This window comes from Psittacula echo, assembly GCF_963264785.1.
Source record: "Psittacula echo genome assembly, chromosome: Z".
Classification (NCBI taxonomy): Eukaryota; Metazoa; Chordata; class Aves; order Psittaciformes; family Psittacidae; genus Psittacula; species Psittacula echo.
This window is the reverse complement of record NC_137742.1, coordinates 3,429,942-3,455,006: the sequence shown is the minus strand read 5'-3', so window position 1 is coordinate 3,455,006 and position 25,065 is coordinate 3,429,942. Positions and strand designations below refer to the sequence as shown.

The following is a 25,065-nucleotide window of genomic DNA, read 5'->3' as shown; positions in this document are numbered from 1 at the left end:
ACCTGACTGCCATGATTTTTCAAATATGATGGACAGTGGCTTAGCAACTTCATTCACCAGCTCCTTCACGATCAGCGGATGGATTTCATCAGGTCCCATGGACTTGTGCACGTTAAGGTTCTTAAGATGGTCTCAAACCATCCTCACTATCCTGAGGATCTTGAACTCAACCATCTCATGATCGCTACAACCAAGGCTGCCCTGGAGTGTCACATTTCCAATCAGCCCCTCCCTGTTGGTATGAGGTCAAGCATGGCACCTCTCCTTGTCGGCTCCTTGTCACTCTATTACTTGCAGAAGGAAATTGCCTTCCACACAATCGAGGAACCTTCTGGATTGCTTGTGCCAGGCCATACTATCCCTCCAACAGATATAGAATCATAGAATAGTTAGAGTTGGAAAGGACCTTAAGATCATCCAGTTCCAACCCCCCTGCCATGGGCAGGGACACCCCACATTAACCATATCACCCAAAGCTCTGCCCAACCTGGCCTTGAACACTACGAGGGATGGAACATTCACAACTCCCTTGGGCAACCCATTCCAGTGCCTCACCACCCTCACAGTAAAGAACTTCTTCTTTATATCCAATCTAAACTTCCCCTGTTTAAGTTTTAACCCGTTACCCCTTGTCCTGTCACTACAGTCCCTAAAGAAGGGTTCCTCCCCAGCATCCTTGTAGGCCCCCTTCAGATACCGGAAGGCTGCTATGAGGTCTCCACACAACCTTCTCTTCTCCAGGCTGAACAGCCCCAACTTTCTCAGCCTGTCTCCATACAGGAGGTGCTCCAACCCCTTGATCATCCTCATGGCCTCCTCTGGACTTGTTCCAACAGTTCCATGTCCTTATGTCAAGCACACCAGTACTCTTAGTGAGGTCTCACAATAGCGTTGTTGAAGTCCCCCATGAGGACAAGGACCTGCGAGTGTGAGGCTGTTCCTATCTGTCTATATCTTTCCATGGCACAAAGCTGCAACAGTCCACGTCAGTTGGTATCAGCCTTTCTTCATGTTTAAAATATCAAAGCTACAGAATGAACTAATTTTAAATATTAGAGGAACTTGACTTGAAGCTTCCCATGAAAGAGGAAGTGGACACCAGTTCTAGGATTTAAGTCACCAATTCATCTAACAGCAACTTTAAAATTCTGCATTAAAGCAAAACTCAGTTTGCTGCCTTTGCATCAGGCTTTTCTCTATTCAGTACCCAAGAAAAGATAAGCACCCAAAGAAGTAGTCAGTTTACCTACAATTTCAGGCAAAAACTCAAAGTAAACTTTAAATTCTTGACCTACTGAAACCTGCTTGTACATTTCAGAATCAACAGCCACAATTTGGGGAATCTCTTCTGAACAAACGCTGAAGTCAGATCACTGAGTAGCACATGTTCAAGGGGATTTTCCCAATCTCATTGTTCTTTTGCCAATTTTGAAGCATATGCAGTGAGATGTGAACTCACTCCAGCTGCCGATTGTTCTCTTGTATCCTGCCGGTCTGCTTCAAACAATGCAGCATGACAGAAGCCAATGAAAGCTGTTCATGATGAGACTACAGCATTGTATACTGTAAATTTTAGAAGTTTTCCACCAATCAGCACTACAACCAAGTCAGAGTAAATGAACAGAAACAAGTAGTAAACAAGACACGGGAAATTGCTTTTATTAAATTAGCAGGTGTAGATTACAAGCAGGATTAAATCAGTAGGGAGCCCATTAACTAGCTATTTGTGTTCAAAGCTGCAGCTGTAAAAGAACTGCAGCATGTTGCTTATCCTATAAATTCTTCTTAGACTAACAGCCTGGGCTACACAATTGGGAAGTTTCTCCTGTAAAATTGCTCTGGTTGTCATAAAACATTAACACTAGTAAGAACAGCTCTCAGGTGTTTTGTTATAAAACCAAGAAAACTAAATTGGCTGACTTATACAAAAAAAGTATAATAAGGAGAGAAATCTTCATCACACTGAATAGCTGGCCTGATATAAAGATGCTAATTACCACAGTAAGCCAGGGAACAGTTTAGCATTGACTTGGGCTGACTAAAGCTCCGATTCTTTATTGGAAGAAAAATAAGTACTATTTACGAGATAATTTGGGGCTCAATATTAACAATAAAGCACAGTCAACATTTTTCTTGAGTGACCAACATGTCTTCTTTATGTGTTAGATACACATATTATTCTTCCTGATTATAGCTTTTTACCAGGATCCACCAAGCAGGTTAAGCCACTAAAATAATCACAAGTAGCTGTTTTTTAATTTGCTTAAAATTCAACAGCCCCAGCATCAGTTGTAACCTGACAAACAATTAATGGCATGTAAGAAGCAAGCTTTAAGACTTCTTGTTCTGACTCTTCCTGCTTCTTACCTAAGGCTATCCTAATGAGGAGTAACAGCAACTTGAAGATAAAGAACTTTCACAAATTCCAACAAATCATCACCCCCTAATTTGCCTTCCACATCACCCCAATGGGAACGATGCCTTAAACTTATATTCCCTAACCAAATAATACAGCTTATACCAGTGAGGTGAAGAAGCAGCATTACATACACCTTACAGAAATTAATCACAGTTTACAGACTGAAAAATGACAGCAAATTAAAAACTTGTAAGGTTACCTGGGAGAAAGCAGCAGAGGCAAAGCCAGAATCCACAACCCCCAAGCCTTTACCCAGTGCTCCAGTTAGTACACAATACAGTCCCCAGAATTCAATGGGTTTTCCTCGTGACTCAAGAGGAAAGCTCCTTTGAACTATGCAGCATTTTGGGATTGGCTAAGTATCTTGCTCAATTTATGTTTTCACATGCTGGCCTGCCTCAAATGACATGCCGGTACTCTCTGCTTGGCACACCATCTCTGTAACAAATTATGTGGGTAAGTCACATGGCTTCCTGAATTGCACGAGCTTAAATCTGGCAGCCTTAAGTATCTTTGTTTAATACTCTAAGACTTCCTTTTTCAGGATGACATCAATATTATAAGATGCTACAACCTGAACTATGTCTACACTAAAGCTTAACCTTAGTAGCAGCAATGCAGCCCTCCACATCAGCCACAGCTATGTGACAAACCAAGCTAACATTTATGGTTTAGTACTTTTAATAAAACCCTACTCAATTACACTTGAACACAATCACTACTTTTAATTTCAATCAGCACTGCATTAGAAGGCTAGTCTTCAAATTAATTTTTAAATCCAACTAAAGAAAGGCCTCAGCTGCTGTTATATGCAGCATCTGGGCAATGCCTTCTTATTGATGCACATGTATTGTTCAGTAAACATCAGGAATAGGGTCTTGCTGTTTAGTGGTCATTCAAGTAGGAAGCATTGGTAGAAGAAAAATATGCTATTGGGGGAAAAAAAGAAAAAGGCATTATCTTACACTCATACTAATTCTTCATACTACTCTACCTACAACATACACTGATGCTATAAATCAAATAGGAGAAAGCAAAAAAAAAAAAAAAAAAAATCTACTCTTAGGCTTTATCGTGGAAATTATGTAGAAAGGGTCAAAGAAAGAGGGAATGACAGCATTTAACTTCTTGGCTTACTCTGCTTTGACCATTCAGTGTACTCTGTCACCCCCCATCCACAACAGATCATCCCAGTGAACAGGGCCTCATAACAGCATTGACCAGTTCATAAAATCTTTTCAGTAAGAAATGCTCCAAACACTGTTTTCACAATCAAACATCAAAAAGCATTTGTTTAAAGTCAGTTTCTGAAGACAAGTACAACAGAAGCTGCACAGCTGTCCAGCTCCTTCCCTATATATAATTCAGTAATACTAACCCCAGACAGGATGGTATTTCCATTTTCTGTGGACAAATGTCCACAGACTTATTTTTATTTTAATCAGCTTAAAAGAAATTGAAAAGGTGGAGACCACCAGTTACCTCATCACTAAATTTAGTTTTGCGATAGAACACCAGTTAGACCTATTTTTAAGATAACTTTGCAGTTAAAAGAAATATCTAACAGTAGTTTTCAGATGCAGGTAATGTCACTAGCACTGTCTTACTGATTGTTAACCTCAAGTTCAGAAATTTAAGTTTGAGACCTGAAGTCAAATTTGGCATGAATTTTTATCTCCTATTATATGTCCATGCAGCACCTAAAGGCTACATAAGCCTCAAGAGCATCAAACTCTGCAACCCAGAGTTTGAACACTGTACTTTACACACAGAGAATTAGGGCCAGCATCCTTTTGCATATAACCACATTATCCTAAACTTTCAGAAACAAAGAAGAGCTGTACCCATTTGTCCTGGGGCAGGATATGGTCTTGGAAAACCAGGTGCCAGCTTCTGCCACACCAGCTGTAATAAAGGCTCTAAGGAAATTAGTGCAGTCTCTCAGAGCCCTCTTGTTCTCCCTGCACACACGAATTCTGATTGCACAATACAGCACTACAGAACATGCACCAGGTGAAAGCTGTCATTGTAACAGTTGAGTAACTCTGAATACAGGTTAAAACCACTGCAAAAGGTCAGAAAAACACCCCTAAAGTCAACTGTTTTGCACTTGCCACTTTCAGTAATAACAGTTTCTCTTGTAGGATCACCTTTTCACAATTTATATTCAGGCAATGCAGGTGGAGTCTATTCACCTGGCAAGCAGCTGCTTGGCTGCTGATGTTCAAGCAATGCAGGTAGACTCTTCACTTGATAAGCAGCTGCCTGGCTGCTGATGTTCAGCCAGTGCCGGCAGACCCTATTCACCTAGCAAGCAGCTGCTTGGCTGTTAATATTCAGGCTGCAAAACACCATTTACCAAGAGGAAGCTACACTGCAAGCTGCCAGAGGATTATGTGCACACAGTATCAGTTGAGGTAAAGCGATGCCATACACAACAGGAAGCTACTCCAAAACACACCATCGCTTTGCCCATACCACCCTGTGGTTTTTTTTACCCTCTCACATGCAGAAAGGACCAAGAACTTCCTCTAGTCTTTGAGAGAATGCAGAGACAACATTCCAGTCCCACCACAATTAGGAGACTGAGAAGAGCAAGGGCAATTTGATCATACTACTAGACCTCTCCAGTTAACACATCTAAAGCCTTCACAGCACCAGCTATCACAAGGAGCATCAGAGGATTTCAAAACTAATCTTGGCCAACAGTCTCTGAAATCTCAGCCATCTCTTGCCATACTTTCAGGAAGAAAACTCTAAAGCATTACTTTTTGTGACTTTCCAGAAAGAAGGAAGCAGAGGGGGGCTCTGCTTTATCCTCAGTAATCCTATATTGAGAAAAAGAAGTCAGCTTACCAACAGACAATTTACAAGCACACTCTTCCTGTAATCTCAGCAATAAAAATGGTGCTTTAGTGTATTCAGACGTACCATCTTAAATATCTATATTTATTTTAGAAAGCTTACAGTGTTTCACTATTGTCTTCGAACATTTATAGAACCAATTTAGATCTAAATGAATGCATCAAGACTGAAATACAGTGTATGGTTCAAATACCTTCTTTGTACATAATAGTTCTCAACTTGTGAGCTATGATTAAGAATCAATGTTCATCCCTAACTTGAATAGTGAATTATTGCAGCTATGCTACAAACTAACAGTGCCAAGTCCTGTTTCTGGGAAAACAGACTTCACCTTTGTCTGGACTGCAATGTTATTTTAGGATCTACTGTGCCAACCCAACTGCCTGCTGCTGTCCTCTTCGCTAACCCACTCATAGCTTAGCAGCAGATATTGAGAACTCTCCTACAACAGTTTCCAGAGGAATCTCAATGGGCACCTCAGCGGGTGACTGTTGAAACCACCCATCTCTTAGAGCTTTAACCTGAGAAGGAACAAAGGAATTTCAGTAATTGTTATTCTCTGAAATCACTTATTTTGAGGAAAGTTCTTAAAGCTTGAAAACAGTCTATTGCAGAAGCCACATTAACTTGACATCTCTACTTGTGATCAAAAGCATCCTTAAAACTAGGCTACTGCATACAGCTACGTGATCACTTACCTGACAAATATTCCCAAGGAATGAAAAAACAAACAAACAAGATAACTGGTAGCATACATTATATTCAAGAAAAGCTGTGTTCTTTACACCTAAGAGTCACTCTCCAGCATCCTTTTAGGTCCCCTTCAGATACTGGAAGGCTGCTATGAGATCTCCACGCAGCCTTGAAAGAGAGCCAAGGCTCAAGAAAATAAACTCCAGTTCTCAGAAAACAATCTGAACATCTGCTGTAAGCTATGCTGCTTATTTATCCATAGTGCTAAGTCACTGCAGAGTTTAGAGAATTCTCACCACATCAAATAACCCTAACCCTTCACATGCTTGATGAACTTTCACCAGATTCTGCAGTTTTAAGTATCTGAATCCTTGTAGAATACATAAGAAATAAAACAAAATTAAGGTGTACTGGACTTCCTGGACACCGTAAGCAAGTGCAAGAAAAGTGTCAACATCATTAATCACTTTAACACTCAGAGAAGCCTTTTAAGCTCAGAAGTCACAGCCTTCCACATTCCCAAAACCACAGAACTCATTGCAGGGTTTCTTCTTTGCCTCTGGATGGTACAGAAACTCAGAATGAACCTTGTATCTGAAGCAGAAGCAAGGTGCTTAAGCAGTCTAACTGCTGACTGCAAATTCCACAAATCAGCTACATTCTGCAAAAACCTACTCTCTGTCTCACTTAAGCCAGAACTGGGAGGCTGCAGAAAACAAAGCAAAAATAAGCTTCTGAAAACCAGGGGATATAGCACAAGCATGCTATTCTCATGTTAAGCAAGAAGGACAGAGGGCACATTTTCTGCGTACATACTGAACTGTTAAGCAAGGAAAAACCTTTTTCAGATAATACCTTCTAAAACTCCAATGGCACAGCAGGCTGGGAAGCAAGGGTTTGACAGTTTTAGCCTTCTCTCCGCACTGGAAGCAGATGCAGCATTTCACCTAAGACTCTACAGCACTTTCATACTACTAGCACCACAGCAAAGCATCTCTGCATTGGCATTTAAGGAAGTTGGTATTAAAACCTTACTCCAGCCAGTAATCTTCCAGGTCACTCTTTATCAGCATTTAACATCACTTTGCTTTTGCACTGTTGTTTCCTGTAATACTTGAGCAGTGATAAAATTTAACTCCTCTGCAGAAACTCAGGACTTCCCATTAAACCTAAGATTCAAGGATTTCGTAGAGTTCCACATATGGTATCAAAAACCAGTTTACATGATAACTGTAATATACTACTATTAACATCAATGAAAAAAATCATCTGCTAAAGAAGAAAGTTTGCTAGGTATAATCAGGAAGTTGCTTGATGCTGTATTAAACCCTTCTACAGCATTGAGATGAGCACATGAACATCTTGGGGAAAAAAAAAGCTAAAATGAATAAAAGCTGGAGATGCTGAGACTGATGGGAGGCACCTGTATCTCCTTAATCCTCTTGTATATACTGAAAGGGGAAAAAAAACAAAACAGTGGTCTCATATGGCTCAGTTCAGCACTGCATCATGCAGACCACATCAGCAGCAGAACAGGGAAGCTGCCAGCAAGGAGATGAGGTACAGCAGTGCTCTATGGCTTCAGCAACAGCTAAGCGAAAGCACAGTTCAAGACAGAATCTTCTGGGGAAGAGTGAATGGAGCACCACATGCAACAAATGAGGACTACAGTTGTACCTGGGGATTACTCCTATATAGGCAGATTATATCCATTAGTACTCATCCTTTGTATAAGATAAAGCCCTAATACAGTTGTCACACTACACAAATGTCAACATACAATCTGAATTCAGCATGAGAACTGGATGCACCCAGTTACAGATCAGGAAGAAAAGCTTTGCATTAAATTTCAGCTATCACAGAATCCCAGACTGGTTTGGGTTGGAGGGAGCTTAAAGCTCATCCAGTTCCAACCCCTGCCACGGGCAGGGACACCTTCCACTAGAGCAGGTTGCTCCAAGCCCCTGTGTCCAACCTGGCCTTGAACACTGCCAGGGATGGGGCAGCCACAGCTTCTCTGGGCACCCTGGGCCAGCGCCTCAGCACCCTCACAGGGAAGAGCTTCTGCCTAAGAGCTCCTTTCAATCTCCCCTCGGGCAGGTTAAAGCCATTCCCCTTGTCTTGTCCCTACAGGCCCTTGTCCAAAGCCCCTCTCCAGGTTTCCTGCAGCCCCTTTAGGCACTGGAGCTGCTCTCAGGTCTCCCCTTCAGGAGCCTTCTCTTCTCCAGGCTGACCCAGCCCAGCTCTTTCAGCCTGGCTCCAGAGCAGAGCTGCTCCAGCCCTCCAGAGATATTTTTTTTTTTTTTTTTTTTTTTAAGAAAACGTAAAAAACCCCACCAAAATAAAAAAATAGAAGCTACAACAACCAAGATCAACATTATCCCAAGCCTGCCCCCCATGTAACTCTTATTAATTGTACATTATCAGGCATTCTACAAAAGCAACTCCATTTTGCTAAGTCTTGGTTAAGAAGCATGAAGAAAGCATGAAGTATACCTATACTCCTTTTAAGACAGAAACAAACATCCGGCTGATCACAGCAAAATACTGGGACACTAAAACTACTGATTTTTGTTTCCCTGCTTCCAATTCCAAACCTCACTGCCACCACTGATATGACTTTTTAAAAGACAAAGACTGTGAACATGTCATTTGACTACTCAATATGTGGCATGGTTTTATTTGTTAAAGATTGCTCGGATTTTAGCTATCACTAGTTGTAAAGTATTTGTTTCAACAGAGCAATTCATACTCGTAAGGAATAAACTGCTCCAGTGGAAGATAAATTGCATAAATGGATGCTTAGGCTTTATTTCTTTGCCAAGTGCTTCTTGCCCCCCATTTGTGTCAAAACTGCAAGGGAGAGCATAAAGACAGGATCTTAAATTCTACCAAGTTCATTATATATTTTAGAAAAGTGAACTCACGTGCCAATATTTCATTTCAGGATACACAGGGATTATGTGATTAGAATCCTACTGGCTGGCTGGGAGGATTCAGCAAGATAACTACAAATTACTCAGAGGGCTAGTGTCAAAAGGACCTCTGTACTTATTTAGCCCCTGCTCTAGATTACTGACCCACTTATGAAGAGCTAAGCACCCCTGCTGTGCAATGCCAACACCAACCCACTCCATCTGTTTGCTTCTGCTTTCTCAGAACCTCTATTAGTATGTGTAAGAAGTCATGTTAATTACCACATGAGCAGCTTTTGCATACTACACAGAGCATCAGCCTCACTTCATATGTAGTCACCTTGACAGACAGCACAGAAACACAACAATGCTAATCTCAGCACAACTGTCAAGGACATACAGTAAATATATGCATATTTCTGAAGGGGCACTGTAACTTAACTTTTGTCCAAGCTGCTTTCAGTTTTGAGAAAAGCTTGTAGGTGTCTAGCTGCTTTGCATTTCAATGATGAAAGAGTACATTAGAGTTAAGTACTGTAACACGCTCTGGAAATCTCCAAGGGGACTAGAAACTTGTGGAACCACAACTGAAACTTCTGTTGAGGCAACAGTGGCAAAGAAAAGCATCCGACAACACTTGTCAGTATCTGTGCTGAGTTAAACAGTATTAGTAAGTAAATCTAAAGCTAGTTAAATAAAACCAAACACAACCAAACAAAAAGCCCAGCTGTCACATCAGAACTACATCTCGGTCTGCAGCTTAGTACCTCAAACTTCCTGCTGACTAGGAGTTTCAAATTCAGCATTTTATTATTTATCCCTGCTGATCAGTAGATCTTCATGACATTCATTCAAGTGGGTCTCAAGCAGCAGTTTCATTAACTTACTAAATCCAAGAATAAGAATCTCCAAAAGTCATTACAGTACTGAGCTGACATTTGTTCTTTCTTGAGAACCCAGACTACTGCTGTCAAAGTGAAATAATATCAACAGTCCAAGAGCCAACTATGAAGCTCAAGAATTCTGTACAGCGCTGCTGGCAACCCTGATACCATCTCATCCCTTAAAACTACTTCTTATTTTAAAATTAAATCTTGTATAATAGCCAACATTACTTGAAGAGCTATCAAGCTACCTACTTACTCCTAAGGTAGTCAAGAAACATAAAACCAAGGTCCAGTCCTTTTTATAGCTGACAGGAGGAGAGAATCATAGAATCAATCAGGCTGGAAAAGATCCTGAACATCAAGTCCAACCATTGCCCAGTACTGCCAAGGCCACTCCTAACCCATGTCACTGAGGGCCTTGTCTACACGGTGTGTGAACACTTGCAGGGACAGTGACTCCAGCCCTGCCCTGGGCAGCCTGTTCCAATGCCTGAGCACCCTTTGCGGAAGGAATTGTTCCTCATCTCCATCCAAACCTCCCCTGGTGCAGCTTGAGGCCGTTTCCTCCTGTCCTACCCCTTGTTCCTTGCGAGCAGAGCCCAGCCCCCTCCTGGCTTCATCCTCCTGTCAGGCAGTTGTAGAGAGCCCTCCAGGTCCCTCAGCCATTTCTCATCACACTTGTGCTCCAGGCCCTGCACCAGCTCCTTCTCTGGAGCACTCTGGTGATAAAATACCTCTATTGTAATGATGGGTCAAGAATTGAACTCAAACAAATGAGAACAGTGTATCAAGAACTGCAGGTCACAAGAGTTACCGAGCGTAACAAAGGCTACACAGAGTATAACAAAGTATTTGTATATTTAACATTGTATTGTTTAAAGAATTATTTTCTACTTGACATGACATTTTCTACATGACACGAGGTCATGTAAACAGGAGGACAAAACAGACCAGGAAAACAAAGATACACAATCATAGAATAGTTAAGGTTGGAAAGGACTTTAAGATCATCAAGTTCCAACCCCCCCTGCCATGGGCAGTGACACCTCGCACTAAAGCATGTCACCCAAGACTGCATCCAACTTGGCCCCGAACACTCCCAGAGATGGAGCTTTCACAACTTCCTTGGGCAACCCATTCCAGTGCCTCACCACCCTCACAGTAAAGACCTTCTCCCTTATATCCAATCTAAATTTCCTCTGTTTAACTTTGAATGTGTCACCCCTTGTCCTACCACTACAGTCCCTAACAAAGAGTCCCTCCTCAGCGCCTTTATAGGCCCCCTTCAGATACTGGAATATTAGAATACTGTTTCTATCTTCTAACATCATCTTCGAAATTAAATTTAGACAACTATTTTTCTGAACTAGCAGTATTTACTGCCCCAGTAGCCCTAAAAGGGAGCTCTTCAAATTCCTTGTAAGAGCTTGAGCTCTAAAAGTTAAACGCAGAAAGTGAATCTCCATATGGTATATTCAGCTTCTGCTTTGCAAAGTGCCTTCCAGTTAAGCATTTGGTCTTTGTCATGGTAAAGCCTTGCTAAATACATAGAGTCATCTCATGTCAAGTCAAATATTATCCCTAATCTTCAGTCTACCGATACACATTAAGACAAGAATGCTCTAATGTTTTATTTCTGATTGTTTTCCAGCTGGCAAAGGAAGAAAGCAGAAGGAAAACTCAGAATTTGGGGACTGCTCTAGGGAAGAAAATATAAGCAGAGGGCAGCATTAGAAACAAAAGGTGAACAGAAAAGATAAGGAACAGAATTAAGGTAGTCATTCATTCACAGCATACTCATAATTTTCCCAGAAAGCAGTGTCAAATCTAAAAGAGAATGCTAAAACCATTATCAGATAACAGCCATAACACATTTAATATATGGAAATCATTACCAACACCAGTCCAATCTAGTTTGTGCTATGATTAATACAAAGTCTAAAAGTAGCTGGATCGATGTGCTTATTCAGATATTAAGGTCATAAACCAGATGCAGGTTTACTCCCCTAGAGATTAAGTGTCCAGGGGCAAAATGCCCAGAATACTCCTGTGCCACAAGATCTTCTACTTTTGCAAAGAAAAGCACACCTGTGAAGTGATTCGATACTTGTATGTCATGTAACATGCTTATACAGGTACCTTTGTGGGATTTCTGTACATGAATTGAGAGCAGACTTCATTATACTTACAAACGTAACCCTTGCCTCTCGCACAGCAGTTGCTATGAATTAAGTTGAGAAAGTCAAAGGGGTAGAATGTAAGTCATTCACCTACATGTAAATATGTATCAGGAGCAGAATCGCAGTACTAGAAATTTTCTGAGTTATTAAATAAAAAGCACTTTCATTAACCAATAACAGATTACAGTAAATAAACTGGTCTTTAAGAAAACCTGCCTCCAAAGATAAAATTCCCCTTCAAAAGGGAGAATGGATGCAGCTTGTACAACTTAAATGAAACTACCAGACACAACTGAAAATAATTAGATGACTGAAGTGTTGACCAAGGAAAAACAAGTCTTTTGTGTTTTTTTTAGTGGAAGTGTAGGTTCCATTATGCCCTTCCGATCACAGACAGGGTTATTAAATAAAAGCATAAGGCAGTGCTACAAACAGAGCTGTGCTAGGCACCACCAGAGCACATACAATCTGGAATCTACTTAGTAATGAAAATCTAAATGTAAAGACATTATTAGAAATCGTGACCTCACAAAGCATTGATTCAGTTGTAAGCAAGCATTATATAAAACCAAAATAGGTTTTAAAGAATTTCTAAAGAATCAAACGCATGAAACTGACGTTTTTTAGCCACTTGTTTAAAGGAAAGCCTAAACATCCATTTAATCATCTCTGAAGGGGTTGCAACAATTTCGAACACAACAGCACTTACCTTGGTATTGTCACACATTTTGTATTGCAATTCTGCGTGGTAATGGCCTTCTCCAGCTCATCCAGCTGTCCTGTTTTCTTGAGCTTCTTGACCAAGCTTTTCACTGCTTTTTCACACCACTTTTCCTCCTGACCATTCTGCTCACCAGCCCCTCCAGAGCTACCAGCAGACTTTTTCCATCCCAGAAGTCTCTTCACAACTGGTGGAGTGAATGGCAAAATGGACATGACTTTCACCAGACAGGACACTCAGCAAGCAAGAGACTTCCTTTTGATCCCTAAAAACACAAACCAAAACAGACATTAGCACTGAGGTTTCATACAAAACAAATACTTTTCTTAGGACCTTTGATTACCAAATGGCATAGGACACTGCACCCTAGAGCACAAGTCAGATAACAGTTCAGAAGTAGTCTGAATCATGGTTAGGTACTTCTTCAAGAACTTTCAAACACAAGTTTGCTGCAGACTCTTCAACAGTTAGGACAGGCTAAGGTTACTGTTGGATTAAACACTGAATTTCTCCTCAAGACTTCCCTGGCTAAAGTCAACTCCAGAAAATACAGAAGTTAACTAAAATTTAACTGTGCATCTAGGCTGGCTGGTTTAACCACTAAAATTTTCCACAAGTGACTGACAAGTCACATACACATATATACACATTCTGCCTATCTCCAAATTAACTTAGCAGGGAAAATTGTGTTTGGAATGTCATTACAGTTTGACAGAAGTCTTCCAGCAGCCAGCCATTTCACAAGCCTTTTCTCATTTTGTTTGTCATGTTTTCAACAGCTACCAATTTCTGTTCCATGGGGGACAGTGATTTGAAATTCACTAAAGTCTGGTAATAAGGTTATTCCCATCTTTCAATCTTGAGTTCAATGGCCTACCGATAATGAATCTTATCAACTGGCAGTACTTAAAATCATTAAATTTTCTCAAAATTCATTAAAGGATATTTAAAGCCTTAGTTTGCAGTTACTTAAGTAGTAGAACTGTCTGTTTTCAATTTTAATAGCCTTCATTCAGTATCAATTACCTGAATGAGGATGTTTATACAAAATGAAAGATTAGAATGGATGCTGAAATTTGGGCTATGTTTAGCATTCACTGCAATTTGCACTTCAAATCAGTTTAAAGAGGAAAGGATAGCCATTTAGAAAAAAAAATGTTTTGGTTTTGCAGCTTCTATTAGGCTGGTTTTAGGTATTAAAACATAAGACCCAAAGCAACTGTATCATTTCAGGCAGACAGCTGTTAGAAATATCCTGAGAACATAATACTCTTATGGATAGAAATAAGGTTGTGGTTTTGTTTTTTTTTTTGGTTGTGGGGTTTTGGTGTTGTTTTTTTTTTTTGGGGGGGGGTCCTTTTTGCACTACAGTGCCGTATTTCCAGGCAGCAAATGGTATTTGAACTCCAGCAAGTTACCTTATTTCCAAGCTGTTCAAGTTAGTTCAGTCAGCTGAAAATACTTTGTTTTAGCTAAGACTACCATGAGGCTACTCAGTTTCAGCTTTCAAGGCAGCCTGTCTGGCTCCCCATGCTGCAGAGGCACATCCCTTGCTTCTATCCAAAATATACCAACTTCATCTTACCGAAATTTCCAATCTGCAAAACAACCTGGTTGATTTGGGATACTTCAGGCTACAGTAATCATGGCTAATTTATACCTTGTCATGTCTCTGCAGTCTCAGAAAGGACCAACAAGTCAATAAACACTAGATTATATTCTACAGGCAACTTTAAATCATAAATTTTCAACTTCCACAAAACAGAATATTCAGTAGGAATGACATTTCAGTTTCAACTAAATTATACCTCCATATACCAGCTTCTGAAAGCACCTAAAAACAGGACCAAAGCAAGAATGGTAGGTTTGGGGGTCAAGGAATCAGGGGTTCCAATAAACAGGAAGTGAACTGTTCTGAACGTGTTCCAAACTCTGCAGGCCTGGGAGTGAAACACATTAGACCCCCGCTACAGTCCACTGAGTGGCTCCAGGGACAGGAAGGCTGCACTCCCTCTGCTGTTTTAAGGTGTCCAAAATGGGGAACAGCAACAGTCGCTCTGAGCTTAAAAAAAAGAAAGACTGCAGCTTTTGAGCAAGGTCATTAGACGTTTCAGAGGCATACAAAAGAAATTTAAAAAGACCAAACCAAAAAGGACAGCCTCTTTTGATTCAAAGACCACATTTCAAATGCTAGCAGTTGATGATGTAGTATCTGAACATTAAATTCAATGCTAACAGATGCAGGCAACCAACTACCACCATCATTGCTTATCTCCACCAACTCTTCTCCCATTTACTGAGCTCACCAACACATAAGTATTACCTGTTCTTCAGCTTCCAATTTGATAACTTTCAATGCCCCAGAATTGTCCTTTGATTGTCAGCCTTACAAAACAAACACTTCAGCAGGGTTTCATTTACCACCAAGGTAAACTGCTTATTCTTCCAGGCCCTCCACTGCTTTTATCTAATTCTTCAGCAGTATTCTCTCCCTTAAGACATAACACTGATTTATGTACCATTTTCTGTACTCTTTGGTGCTTTTTTCTCTTATTTTTAACTATGATTTGGCTTTCTGTTTCACATGCATGCTGAGTGATTTAAGTCTGGCAGCACGAAAGAAACCCTGTACATTTCAGTTTTCTTCACATTTGAACTCTCATACTATTTTGACAGAGGCAAAAAGCTACAACAACAAAAAAGTCTCTTTTCTCATTTCCAAAATATTATGAGCTCAGACCTAGTTAATCAGAAATTTCCAGGTATTATCCTTAGTTTTGATGAGTTCCTTTACAGATATGTGCTCATCTATACCTGTAAAATCACAGGTTGATCCCCTATCCCTGTGAAGATTAGCTATTTCCAAAACACAAAACAAATCATAAAGGCACATATTTAAGAGCCCTTTATGACAATTATTGCAGCTTAGGAGCTATTTAAAGGAAAAATACAACACACACCACAGCTGCAAATTAAGAGTCTGGGAGGCTTAAACTACCCTTTTCCTTCTAGCTATTGTTTTGCCACATCAGGTGTTTGCCAGAAGTATCAATAAGAATTTCACCATTTATTTCAGTAGTGGCCCCATATCTTTTAAAGTATGAGCAGAGAGATTGTGACACAAGTAGGACAGAAATTCATTCAGCTTAATACTTCAGCCAATTGTGGTGAGTACTCATAGAAGAATATTTCAGCCACCTTGATTTATGGAGAAACGGTACTCTGCTCCAAGCCTAGAGGAGGCATCTGCAAAAAGCAAGGCATGGTTAGGCTGAATTATGAGCAATTTGGATAAATGCAAAGTATGCAAGGAAAAAGCCTTGAAATATCCTACTAGGTCAGAAAAGTACTGCATGTAGCTTGGTGCTCCATCACCTTAGGTGGCAAAAGGACATGCTACTCAAGGACATCACAAACCTGGCTAATTTATGTGGCCCACTCTCCCCAAAATTATTCAGCATCTTAAACTGTTACAGCATGAAATTAAAGGCCACATTCCTACCTATTCCCTTCGGCAGCCACTTATGGACCTGTTGTTTACAAATTCATCTAACCACTTTCTGAACCTGCCTCCCACAATCTCTTGTGGCAGACAGCACCACAATTTAACTGCTCACTGTTGTAAAGAAGTACTTTTAGCTATTTTAATTTATTCTCTTCCTCTTTTCAGAAAGTGCCTCTTGCTCTACCACTGCAAGCTTTGCTGAAGAACTGTTTCTACTCCTCTTGTCTGCAAGCTTCATGATTCTGTACATTTGAATCACGTCCCTCCCTCAGAGGGCTATCAGCCTTTTGTCACAAAGAAGTATCTGAATGAACATAGCTCATACACTTTGAGAAGCTCTTCTGGGCAGATGCCAAGCCTGAAAGCTTTACTACTTCAATTAAATTATAAATACTCTAAGATACTGCATAAGAACTAATTCAAAGACTACAGGAAAACTGTATCAACTTATGGCTATCTTTCCATTTTTCTTTTTGGTCATAGTACCCTAACATTCTCAACATTGTAATTAAAATAAAGGCAGAAATCTACACCTCACAAGGTATTTGGAGATGGAAGGCAGACACCACATGTCTTAACATCTGGCAGGAGCTCAAATAGAAATGAGGAGCCCTATACCTGCATTGGATCCTGACTATATCCACCTACACAGACTCAGATACCATGTTTTACACCAGTGGGTTTAGGAGTCACTGTTGTAGCTCACTTTTGAGCAGCAAATCCCCATTTCCACTATAACACACCAACACACTGGGACTCTGAGTAATTGCAGGAAGACCCCCCCTTCTGGACTCAACTATAGCTGAACTATTAGTATCAAGGCAGCAGTGCAACAGAAAGCAGAAAGCTTCCACTATTTTTCATCCCTTTGCATGTTCTCTGCATTGTGCCATAAAATTGTAGCTCTGAATGCTAAAGGAGTACTCACTGCTGCTCAGAGGGATATGACTGCTTCTTTAGATAGCTGGAACACACGGAGCACGTGCTGTTACTCCCAACAGATTAATACTGGAAGACTAACAAATTGCTTAACTTTGGTAGTGTTTGTTTCATCTCTGCCCCCGTAGTATCTCTCTGCTTCCTGATGCGCACATGTTTCTATAGTTGGTCAAACAGTGTCATAGTTGGCAACTTCTAAAGTCACAGAGTTTGAGTAATGTCTGCTATTATTCCATTCTACTGTGGTTCTCTGAACAAGTATTAAATATTAAGCCCATGATCCCAGCAATAACTAAGCATAAAAGATGAAGAAAACCTTAAGGGCAGCATGCTAGCAGAGTAAAATCTTCAAGGGAAATTTTTCTTTCCCGAGTGTTTGGAACATGCTATAAACACACTGGTGCTACCAAAAATATCAAGTGATTTCTGGCTAATTTATTCTAAAGCCTTATGCAGCATATTTCATATCAGTCTGACTATTCATCTTAAACTTGAAGAAATCTGATCTCTCCTGGTTTTACTACAAGTATTCTGGCTAAGAGGAATTTCATTTGCGAGAGCTCTTCTGGAATAAAGAGGACAGAAGTTAAGCTTCCGAGGAAAGAAGATCGAGGAAAATAATTTGTGGTATTTGAGACTCTACGAGTTCATTTCCTCCCTATTTTAGCCCCGTTTTCATGAATTTTTTTAAAGGCAATGTTTTTTTCATTAATCCTGGAATTCTGACAACATTCTTTATCAATTTCACCAAGTGCACAATGTTTCAGGATATCTTAGAAGATGAGGGAATATCCACCCTTTCCTTTCACATGCAGCCCTGTGACATTATTGGCTTCACGATAAGGTAACATTAATTGAAGCCTAATCTATTTAAGGCAGCATAATAAATTAATTATTTTAGAAGATCTTACATTAGTCTAGACAGTAGTGAGATTTGAAGTTTTAAAAGGCACAGCTTACGCAGTACTGCATGTCTCCTATATTAAGCCAAAATCATTAATACTTAAAGAAACAATAAAACAAGTATTTCATATTGCATTGAGCCAGTCTTTCCCCTTTCAGGCAGAACACACTCTACAGCACTTGGTGAAACAGACAAGAGAAGACATTTCACTTCTATTGCATCCACAACCCCTTCAAAAACTGCCTTTTGAGATTCCAGAAGGGGTAACTCCTTCCCCTACAAATGCATCTTAGAGACACCTGGTTCTGCCTCACTGCAGGAGCTCAAACCTACTGCCACATACAAGACTTTTCTGAAGAACACACCATCATGAGATATTAAGATGGTGCCCATTCTTCTCCACTCATATTCAGGTCAAGGTAGGTCAGCATTAGGTATTCCCTTACTGGATTTGAGGTGTTAGCAGCTTTTTGTCTGGGGAAGATGGGGTGTAGAGCTGGGAGAAGGGGAATTCTGCCCTACTGAGCAATGCCCTCAGATCCACCTCAGTTCAGCTTTTTAGCCAATTAGGCCAGTAGTGGGGAGAGGCTCTAAAGAACTCCCTCCCAAGGGGCTCCATCTGTCCCACAGCTCCATCTGGCCAGCTCACAGGCCAAAGCTCAAAGATATGAAGCCAAGGTCCTGGTTCAGCTTTGACACCACCCAGTGAAGTTCAAGGCAGGCTGCTTGTGATCTGCGGGGACAAGAGCAAAGAAAATTCCTCCTCTGGGTCAGCTCTGGAATAGGAATTTGAAACATGCCTATATAGAGACCCAATGTACACATTAGTTTTTATTACTCTTGAGTATTGCCATGCATTTTGAAATTCTGAGTAACTGTACTATCTTTGTACGGCTCACTGAAAACACAATTATCCACTCTGAAAGTAGACTTTTTTTTTTGCTCTTGCTCACTTCATGAAATTTGATTATGAATCAAATGAGAAAACTAATTTTTCATACACAGAACTAAAATAAGGAGGATCATAATGTTATGAAAGCTTCAGAAGCTGGGGTTTTCTCCAATTACTACAAATTACAGGCAAATGTAGTAATGAAAAGCTATATTGCTACTAGAAAATTAGCACACTGTAAGTAACACATTCATTCATGGTACACTAAAATTGCATGCAACTGAAGAGAAAGAAGAAATGTTCATTTTACTGACCTTTGATTGAGCTACTAATAGCAATGATTATTTTAGCAACTTTTCTAGAACTTTAAAAGAGGAAAATAACCACAACTGCAGTCAGCCAATTCACCTGCCTCTGCAAAGCAGCAGACTTCTGCCACTTAGTATTACGAACTTTGCAGCATTGATCCTTCAAACTGAAAGACCTTTTTTAGACCTACAAAAGCACAGAATAAACACTCCAAACCACAGCAGTTTAAGCCCTTTTTACCTCCTTTGCTTTGACTAAAATTTTCCATGTGTAACAGGCAAGTATCAGTTTCACTATTTTAGAAAATAAATACTCCTGGGCTAAATTTGACAGGAATACTCACAGAACTGATTATCAGGTACCTAGTTTTGATCTGCATAGCTTAGCAGCTTCTCCAATTCCTTAAACCACAAACAATTGCATTTAACAATTAGTTAATGCAAATTCACTTTCAAGATAGGCCTAACCTAAATGTTCAATAGGCCAGTCCCCCACAGGCCCTTGATATGCAAGAGCTCTCTCTGCAATGTCTTAGGTTAAACTCTATACCTCCAGTGTAGTTAAATCTAGCCTGAGCTAGACTAACCTGACAGGAGGCTCAGGAACTGCTCTCTCATAATCTCCTCTTGGCCTTACTTCACACAATGGCTGTCAAACACACATAATCATCATAAAATGTCATCTGGAATAAAGCCTTACTGTTTGTAGTACAGATTCTCTGCTGGGAACGGAGAGCAACATTTTAGGAAGGTTTTCTGCAGTAGCCAATTTCTTCTAGCCCAGAGTATTGAACACAGGGCTGCCTGTACTATTCTATTACAAAAAACTAATCCCATCACATGACCTGCAGCAATTCAGTTTAACAAATCAACAATTACAAATATTTTGGCAAAGTAAGCTTAGGTATTGTTTGCCTCTCAGCGCAGTTCACAACCAGTTTATGGCTTTATGATAAAAGTCATTAAATCCAATCTGAAAAGCAGAATTTACAGCTCACTTAGCAAGTCAGGCCCATAAATGGATGCTTTCAATTACAGGGCATTAACATGCACAATCATTAAGGCAGTGCTGAGTACATTTGGAAACTCTAGAATACTTTTTATAGTAATTAAAACTTTGTGTACTATTCTTTATATAAACAAAACTTAGGAATTCTCTTCAGTCTCAAGAAGAGCTCAGATTCATTGTTATCCAGAACCTACTACAAAGCCTGTTCTCCCAGTGCTTTTGTGGGAAAGGGATTAGAGAGGTTGAAACAAGTTTTGTTTTTTAAAGTTGCTTTTAGTAGCACAGATTTTGCAGAGCTCCAATAATCTCAATTATATCAACTGGTGCTCAACACTTCTGAGAGATCAAGTGGAACAGGAAGATGGAGGAGGACCCAGGAGGGCCTTTCATTTGGAGATTTACTGAGTAATTCAAGCCTATTTGATTTTGTTTGTGAATCTACCCTCTAGGTGAAAGAGAAGATCAGTTACAAGGCAAATTTTAACCTCATTTTTTTACAATTGTGTTGTTCTTTTCACCATCAAACAGAACCTCAGGGAAGTTGACAAATTCTTCAAGACGTATTACTCACACCCAGCTTCTTCCAGAAAGAAAACTGGATATTCAAACACTTGTTCTCTTTGGTGACAGCCAGTGTAGTCAGGGTCTGACCCACACAACTGCAGAACAACAATCAACTACCAGGTTACTCTGTTAAACATCCCAACATATTGTTAAATATGCACTTAGACTCAGCTTTGAGATAAGTTTAAACCACCTTAAACGAGATCCTCCCCTTCCTCTTTCTAACAGCATTTGTAACCAACGTTATCTTTCATCATGATAGTGCTAAGCAAACGGGGGAAGGGACTTCAAAAACCTCCCCTTTACCTACATTCCCACTCCCCTCTAATTCACTAGATATTGTAAGCATTAATGTTTTAAAGCTTCAACTTAGACAAATAGCCTGCACCAACACTGCAAAAGTCTAGCAACCTCATTCTGCTAAAAGAAGCTTCTCACCTTAACAAGAGGTGAAAAAGCTTTTTTTTTTCAGCCTGAAGAACAGAGCAAAGACTGATCAGTCTCTCACTACAGAGTTCAACCCCCACAGAAATAATGTCATGAATCAGTCTTGAAAGTACAATTCTCCAGGCTAAGAGAGGAACACTTAAGAACAGACTAACCTGCTGTTATGTGCAGTCTCCTAATAAGCTGTCATTATAAGCTCCATGCTACAGATGGAATCTGGCTCTTTTATAACTGTGATAACTTGAGCTCTGCACACAACATTCACAGGTTGCAGCATTTACTAACAGCGCTTTCAGCAATATTCCTTCGGTAAATTCACTTTTTCTTACTGCTATGTGTTTGTAAAGACTACAGCACACATATGTTGGAATCTGGGGGCTGTCTGGTCAAAAACTGTGACAAGACAACCAAACCACGGGACAAGGATGCAGTCCGAATCCCAGCTGTTCAATTAACAGCTCTCCAGGACTATCACACTGGCTCTTCACTCACCCATTGTTGGGGGTTTTCTTCCCGTCCTTTTTTACTTCCCCAGAATAAGGACTAAGAACTAAAGTCACACTTTTTCTCTTCCCTTCCACTCCACATAAGCAAATTACACACAGGAACTCTACAACTCTGCAGTACCCCCAACTACTTGCATTTTTCACGCACAGCCTCTCCCATGCGTTTATCTAGCTAGATGAAGCACTCAACAGACTACGTTTGCTTAGATCTCGCAGCACACAGATAACTATAGCATTAAAACCAGTGCCATGAAGAAAACCACTAATCTTAACTCGTGTACACGTCTCGTGTAGTAGCGCTTATTTCACGTCCGTGGCTCTGCACCTAGGAGGGGAACAGACAAAAGGGCATTGGCTGAAGCGGAGCCTAAACACTTCTTTTGCAACTTGCGCTTAACTTTCTCCACCACCCCGGCGCGGCGTACTGCACACCTAATCTCTGCAAGAGAAAAAACACCGGACAGAAAGGGAGGGGGAGAGGAAGGAGAAGCACAACTTTGACTGACATCCCCTCCTCCCTTCGCCCCCCGTACACACAGCGAGAGGGGCATGGACGGGCCCTTCCCACCCTTCACCGCGGGGACACCCCGGCTTGCGGCCGGTGCTGCGGTGACAGCGACCCCCGCACCCACCGCCCTGCTCCCCCTCACACACCACCAGCGAGCAGCTCCCCACGGTACCGGCAGCTCCCCCAGCCCCGTCCCGCCACCGCCGAGGCCCTCCGCAGAAGCCCGCCGCGTCCTACCACAACAAAGGGGGAGGAGGGCGTGGAGAGGCGCCCCCGGTCCCCGCCGCCACCAGGCCCGGCCCGGCTCTCACCCAAATCCGCAGGCAGGCGGCGGGACCCCGCTTCCCGAGCCGCGGCCGAGCGGTGCTCCCCGTCCCGCGGCGAGGTCGAGTCGGGCTGCGGGAGCACCCCGGGGTCCGACCTCTTCCTTGAAGAGGCTTGAGCCGCTCGGTGCCTCAGCGCCGACTGCCCGGTTCGCCGCCTCGCCGCTTCCCTTTACCTCCCTCAGCGCCCCGCCCCGGCGCTGGGCGGGGAGGCGGAGCACTGGTTCCTCCGCCCGTCTCTTAGGAACGGCGAGCGATGATTGGCCAGAGGGCTCCGAGGCCTGGCCCGAGGAGCCAATCGAGTGCCCGCAGAGGGGCGGAGGGAGACGGAGCCGGGCAGGCGGGGCTTGCGTGCCCCGAGCGCCGGGGGCGGAGCGGCGCCGCTGATTGGCTAAGCCAGCTATCACTCCTCGCCACCAGCTCCCGCCGGGGGCGGTTGACCGCGATAGGAGAGGCGGAGCGGAGGTTTGACTGACTCGCAGGCGCGCAGCCGCGCTGGCGGAGTGATACTGCGTGTACACATGAATACGTCCTGTAACCTGCCGCGATAGGGCGCGGGTGGGAGCTGAGAAAAAGTAGTGCGCTCTATCCCACCGGGAATTGTCACCCCTCTGCCCTCGGGCGGGCGGTAAAACCGTAATTAAATCGAAGTTTAAATGCACCTTGCACAGGGGAGGGCAAAATCTCTTCCCTCAGTCACGGACACGCTTCCCACCCTGCGCTGCTCCCCTCATCTCATCCCAAAATGGATTTAAACTGCCCGAGGCTTCATCCCCACACAGCACATGCTGGAATGGGCACTGTGATGCTGACACAACGCTGAGGAAAGGCTGCCCCTCATCCTCAGTGGCTCCTCAGGGTGGTTTTCCCCTAATGTCATTGTCCTGCCTTGATTTCAGCCGCTGCCTTCAGTGGAGCTCACCGTTCCGACCACTCGTGATGTGATAACGGTGTCATACAACTGAATTCCTAACCCTAAGTGCCCAGGCTCACCACAGGTAAATTAAGAGCCTGTTGCCTCTCAACAACGTGAACAGGACCCACCAGTACTGAAAAGCCATCACTTTTCCTTACTCCCCCCCCCACCACCACCTTCCATATGTCCCAACTGCAGACCATTTCTCTTGTACAGAGTCACAGAGGGGTTTGTGTTGGAAGGGACCTTAAAGCTCATCCAGTTCCAGCCACGGGCAGGGACCCCTTCCACTGGAGCAGGTTGCTCCAAGCCCCTGTGTCCAACCTGGCCTTGAACACTGCCAGGGATGGGGCAGCCACAGCTTCTCTGGGCACCCTGTGCCAGCGCCTCAGCACCCTCACAGGGAAGAGCTTCTGCCTAAGAGCTCATCTCAGCCTCTTAGGTTCCATCTCACAACACAGCTTTCGCAGCCATGCTCCTGTTCCAGCCTGAAACGCTTTCTGGGTTGGAACTGGATGATCTTAAGGTCCTTTCCAACCTTAACTATTCTCTGACTCTGTGTAGGTGTTGTGATTCAGTGTCTTGGGCATGTGTCCCATCTCAACAGGTTTGGTGCTGTCAAGAGCCAGGTGAGGCACCTCTCCCATCATCTATCCCTGCTGACAGAATGATAGATGTCAACTCACATAAATCTCCCTTTTGCCTTTTCCGTGCGTGGAATTTCACAGATTGAAGCACGCGTGCAGCTTTATTCCAAGTTTTTGTTGTATTTTTTTCACCAGTTTGAGTTTCATAAAATAAATATAAAATAAATATAAAAATAAATATAAAAGTAAAATGGAGGTGATTTTGACCGAATGCAAATGACATTGTCCAAGGCCAGTTTGAATGTGCTTTGGGAGACATGGTGTAGTCTGAGGTGTCCCTGCCGCAGCAGGGGGCTTAGGACTGGGTAAGCTTTAAGGTCTCTTCCAACCCAAACCATTTTGTGATTCTATCATTCTAAGATACCAGCTGCAGACAATGCGGAGCTGCTAACAGATTATCATCGTTGTTTTGAAAGATAAGGATGTGTTCTAGTCATACAGCACCTGAAAACAGAGACCGGCTGTTCAGCCAGCACAGCACTTGCTTTTGTGGAGGGTTCACTGTATACAAAGACATCTTATTTTGCTATGAACACCAAGTTAATTAAGCAGAGTTTTCCTATGGATTTACATCTGCCATTCCCTTCACCTTTCCACTGCATTAAATCCACAGCCCCACTCTAATATCCTGAAGGCTGGCTTCTGATATATCCAAGGCTGACTTCTATGTCCCAAAACTAATTTTACTGGCTTGTAACCTTGCCATGGAGTAGCACATGCTGGTTGAGGGCTGTGTATGCCCTTGCTGGCCAAACGGCCTTTGATTCTCTGCTGATTTTGGAAGCCAAACAGTGCTGATAAGGGCTGAGCTTTCTCTGCTTTCCTCCAGGGCAGAGCACTAACAAGGTTTTTCTTTTCTAATGCCAATGAATCTTGACCGACATTGTGTTTCCAAAAGCCCTGTGCAGCTGTTAGGT

The 25,065-nt window shown here is 42.1% G+C and overlaps 1 protein-coding gene across 7 annotated transcripts in view; it reads right to left on the bottom strand.

Annotated features, from left to right (window-relative positions):
• The window catches only part of SMAD2 (SMAD family member 2), a 52,219-nt gene extending 29,469 nt beyond the window's left edge, over positions 1-22,750 (bottom strand). For 5 of the 7 annotated variants that reach the window (XM_080638089.1, XM_080638094.1, XM_080638092.1 and 2 more), the window contains exons 1-2: positions 22,574-22,750; positions 12,669-12,945 (exon numbers count right to left, since the gene is read on the bottom strand). In XM_080638089.1, coding sequence (XP_080494215.1) covers positions 12,669-12,895 — 227 coding nt within the window. In that variant the 5' untranslated portion in view covers positions 12,896-12,945; positions 22,574-22,750. Of the gene's footprint in view, positions 1-12,668; positions 12,946-22,408; positions 22,452-22,499 lie in introns of those variants that run through there. The other 2 variants (XM_080638090.1, XM_080638091.1) reach the window with 2 other exon arrangements.
• Positions 22,751-25,065: the final 2,315 nt, after the last annotated feature.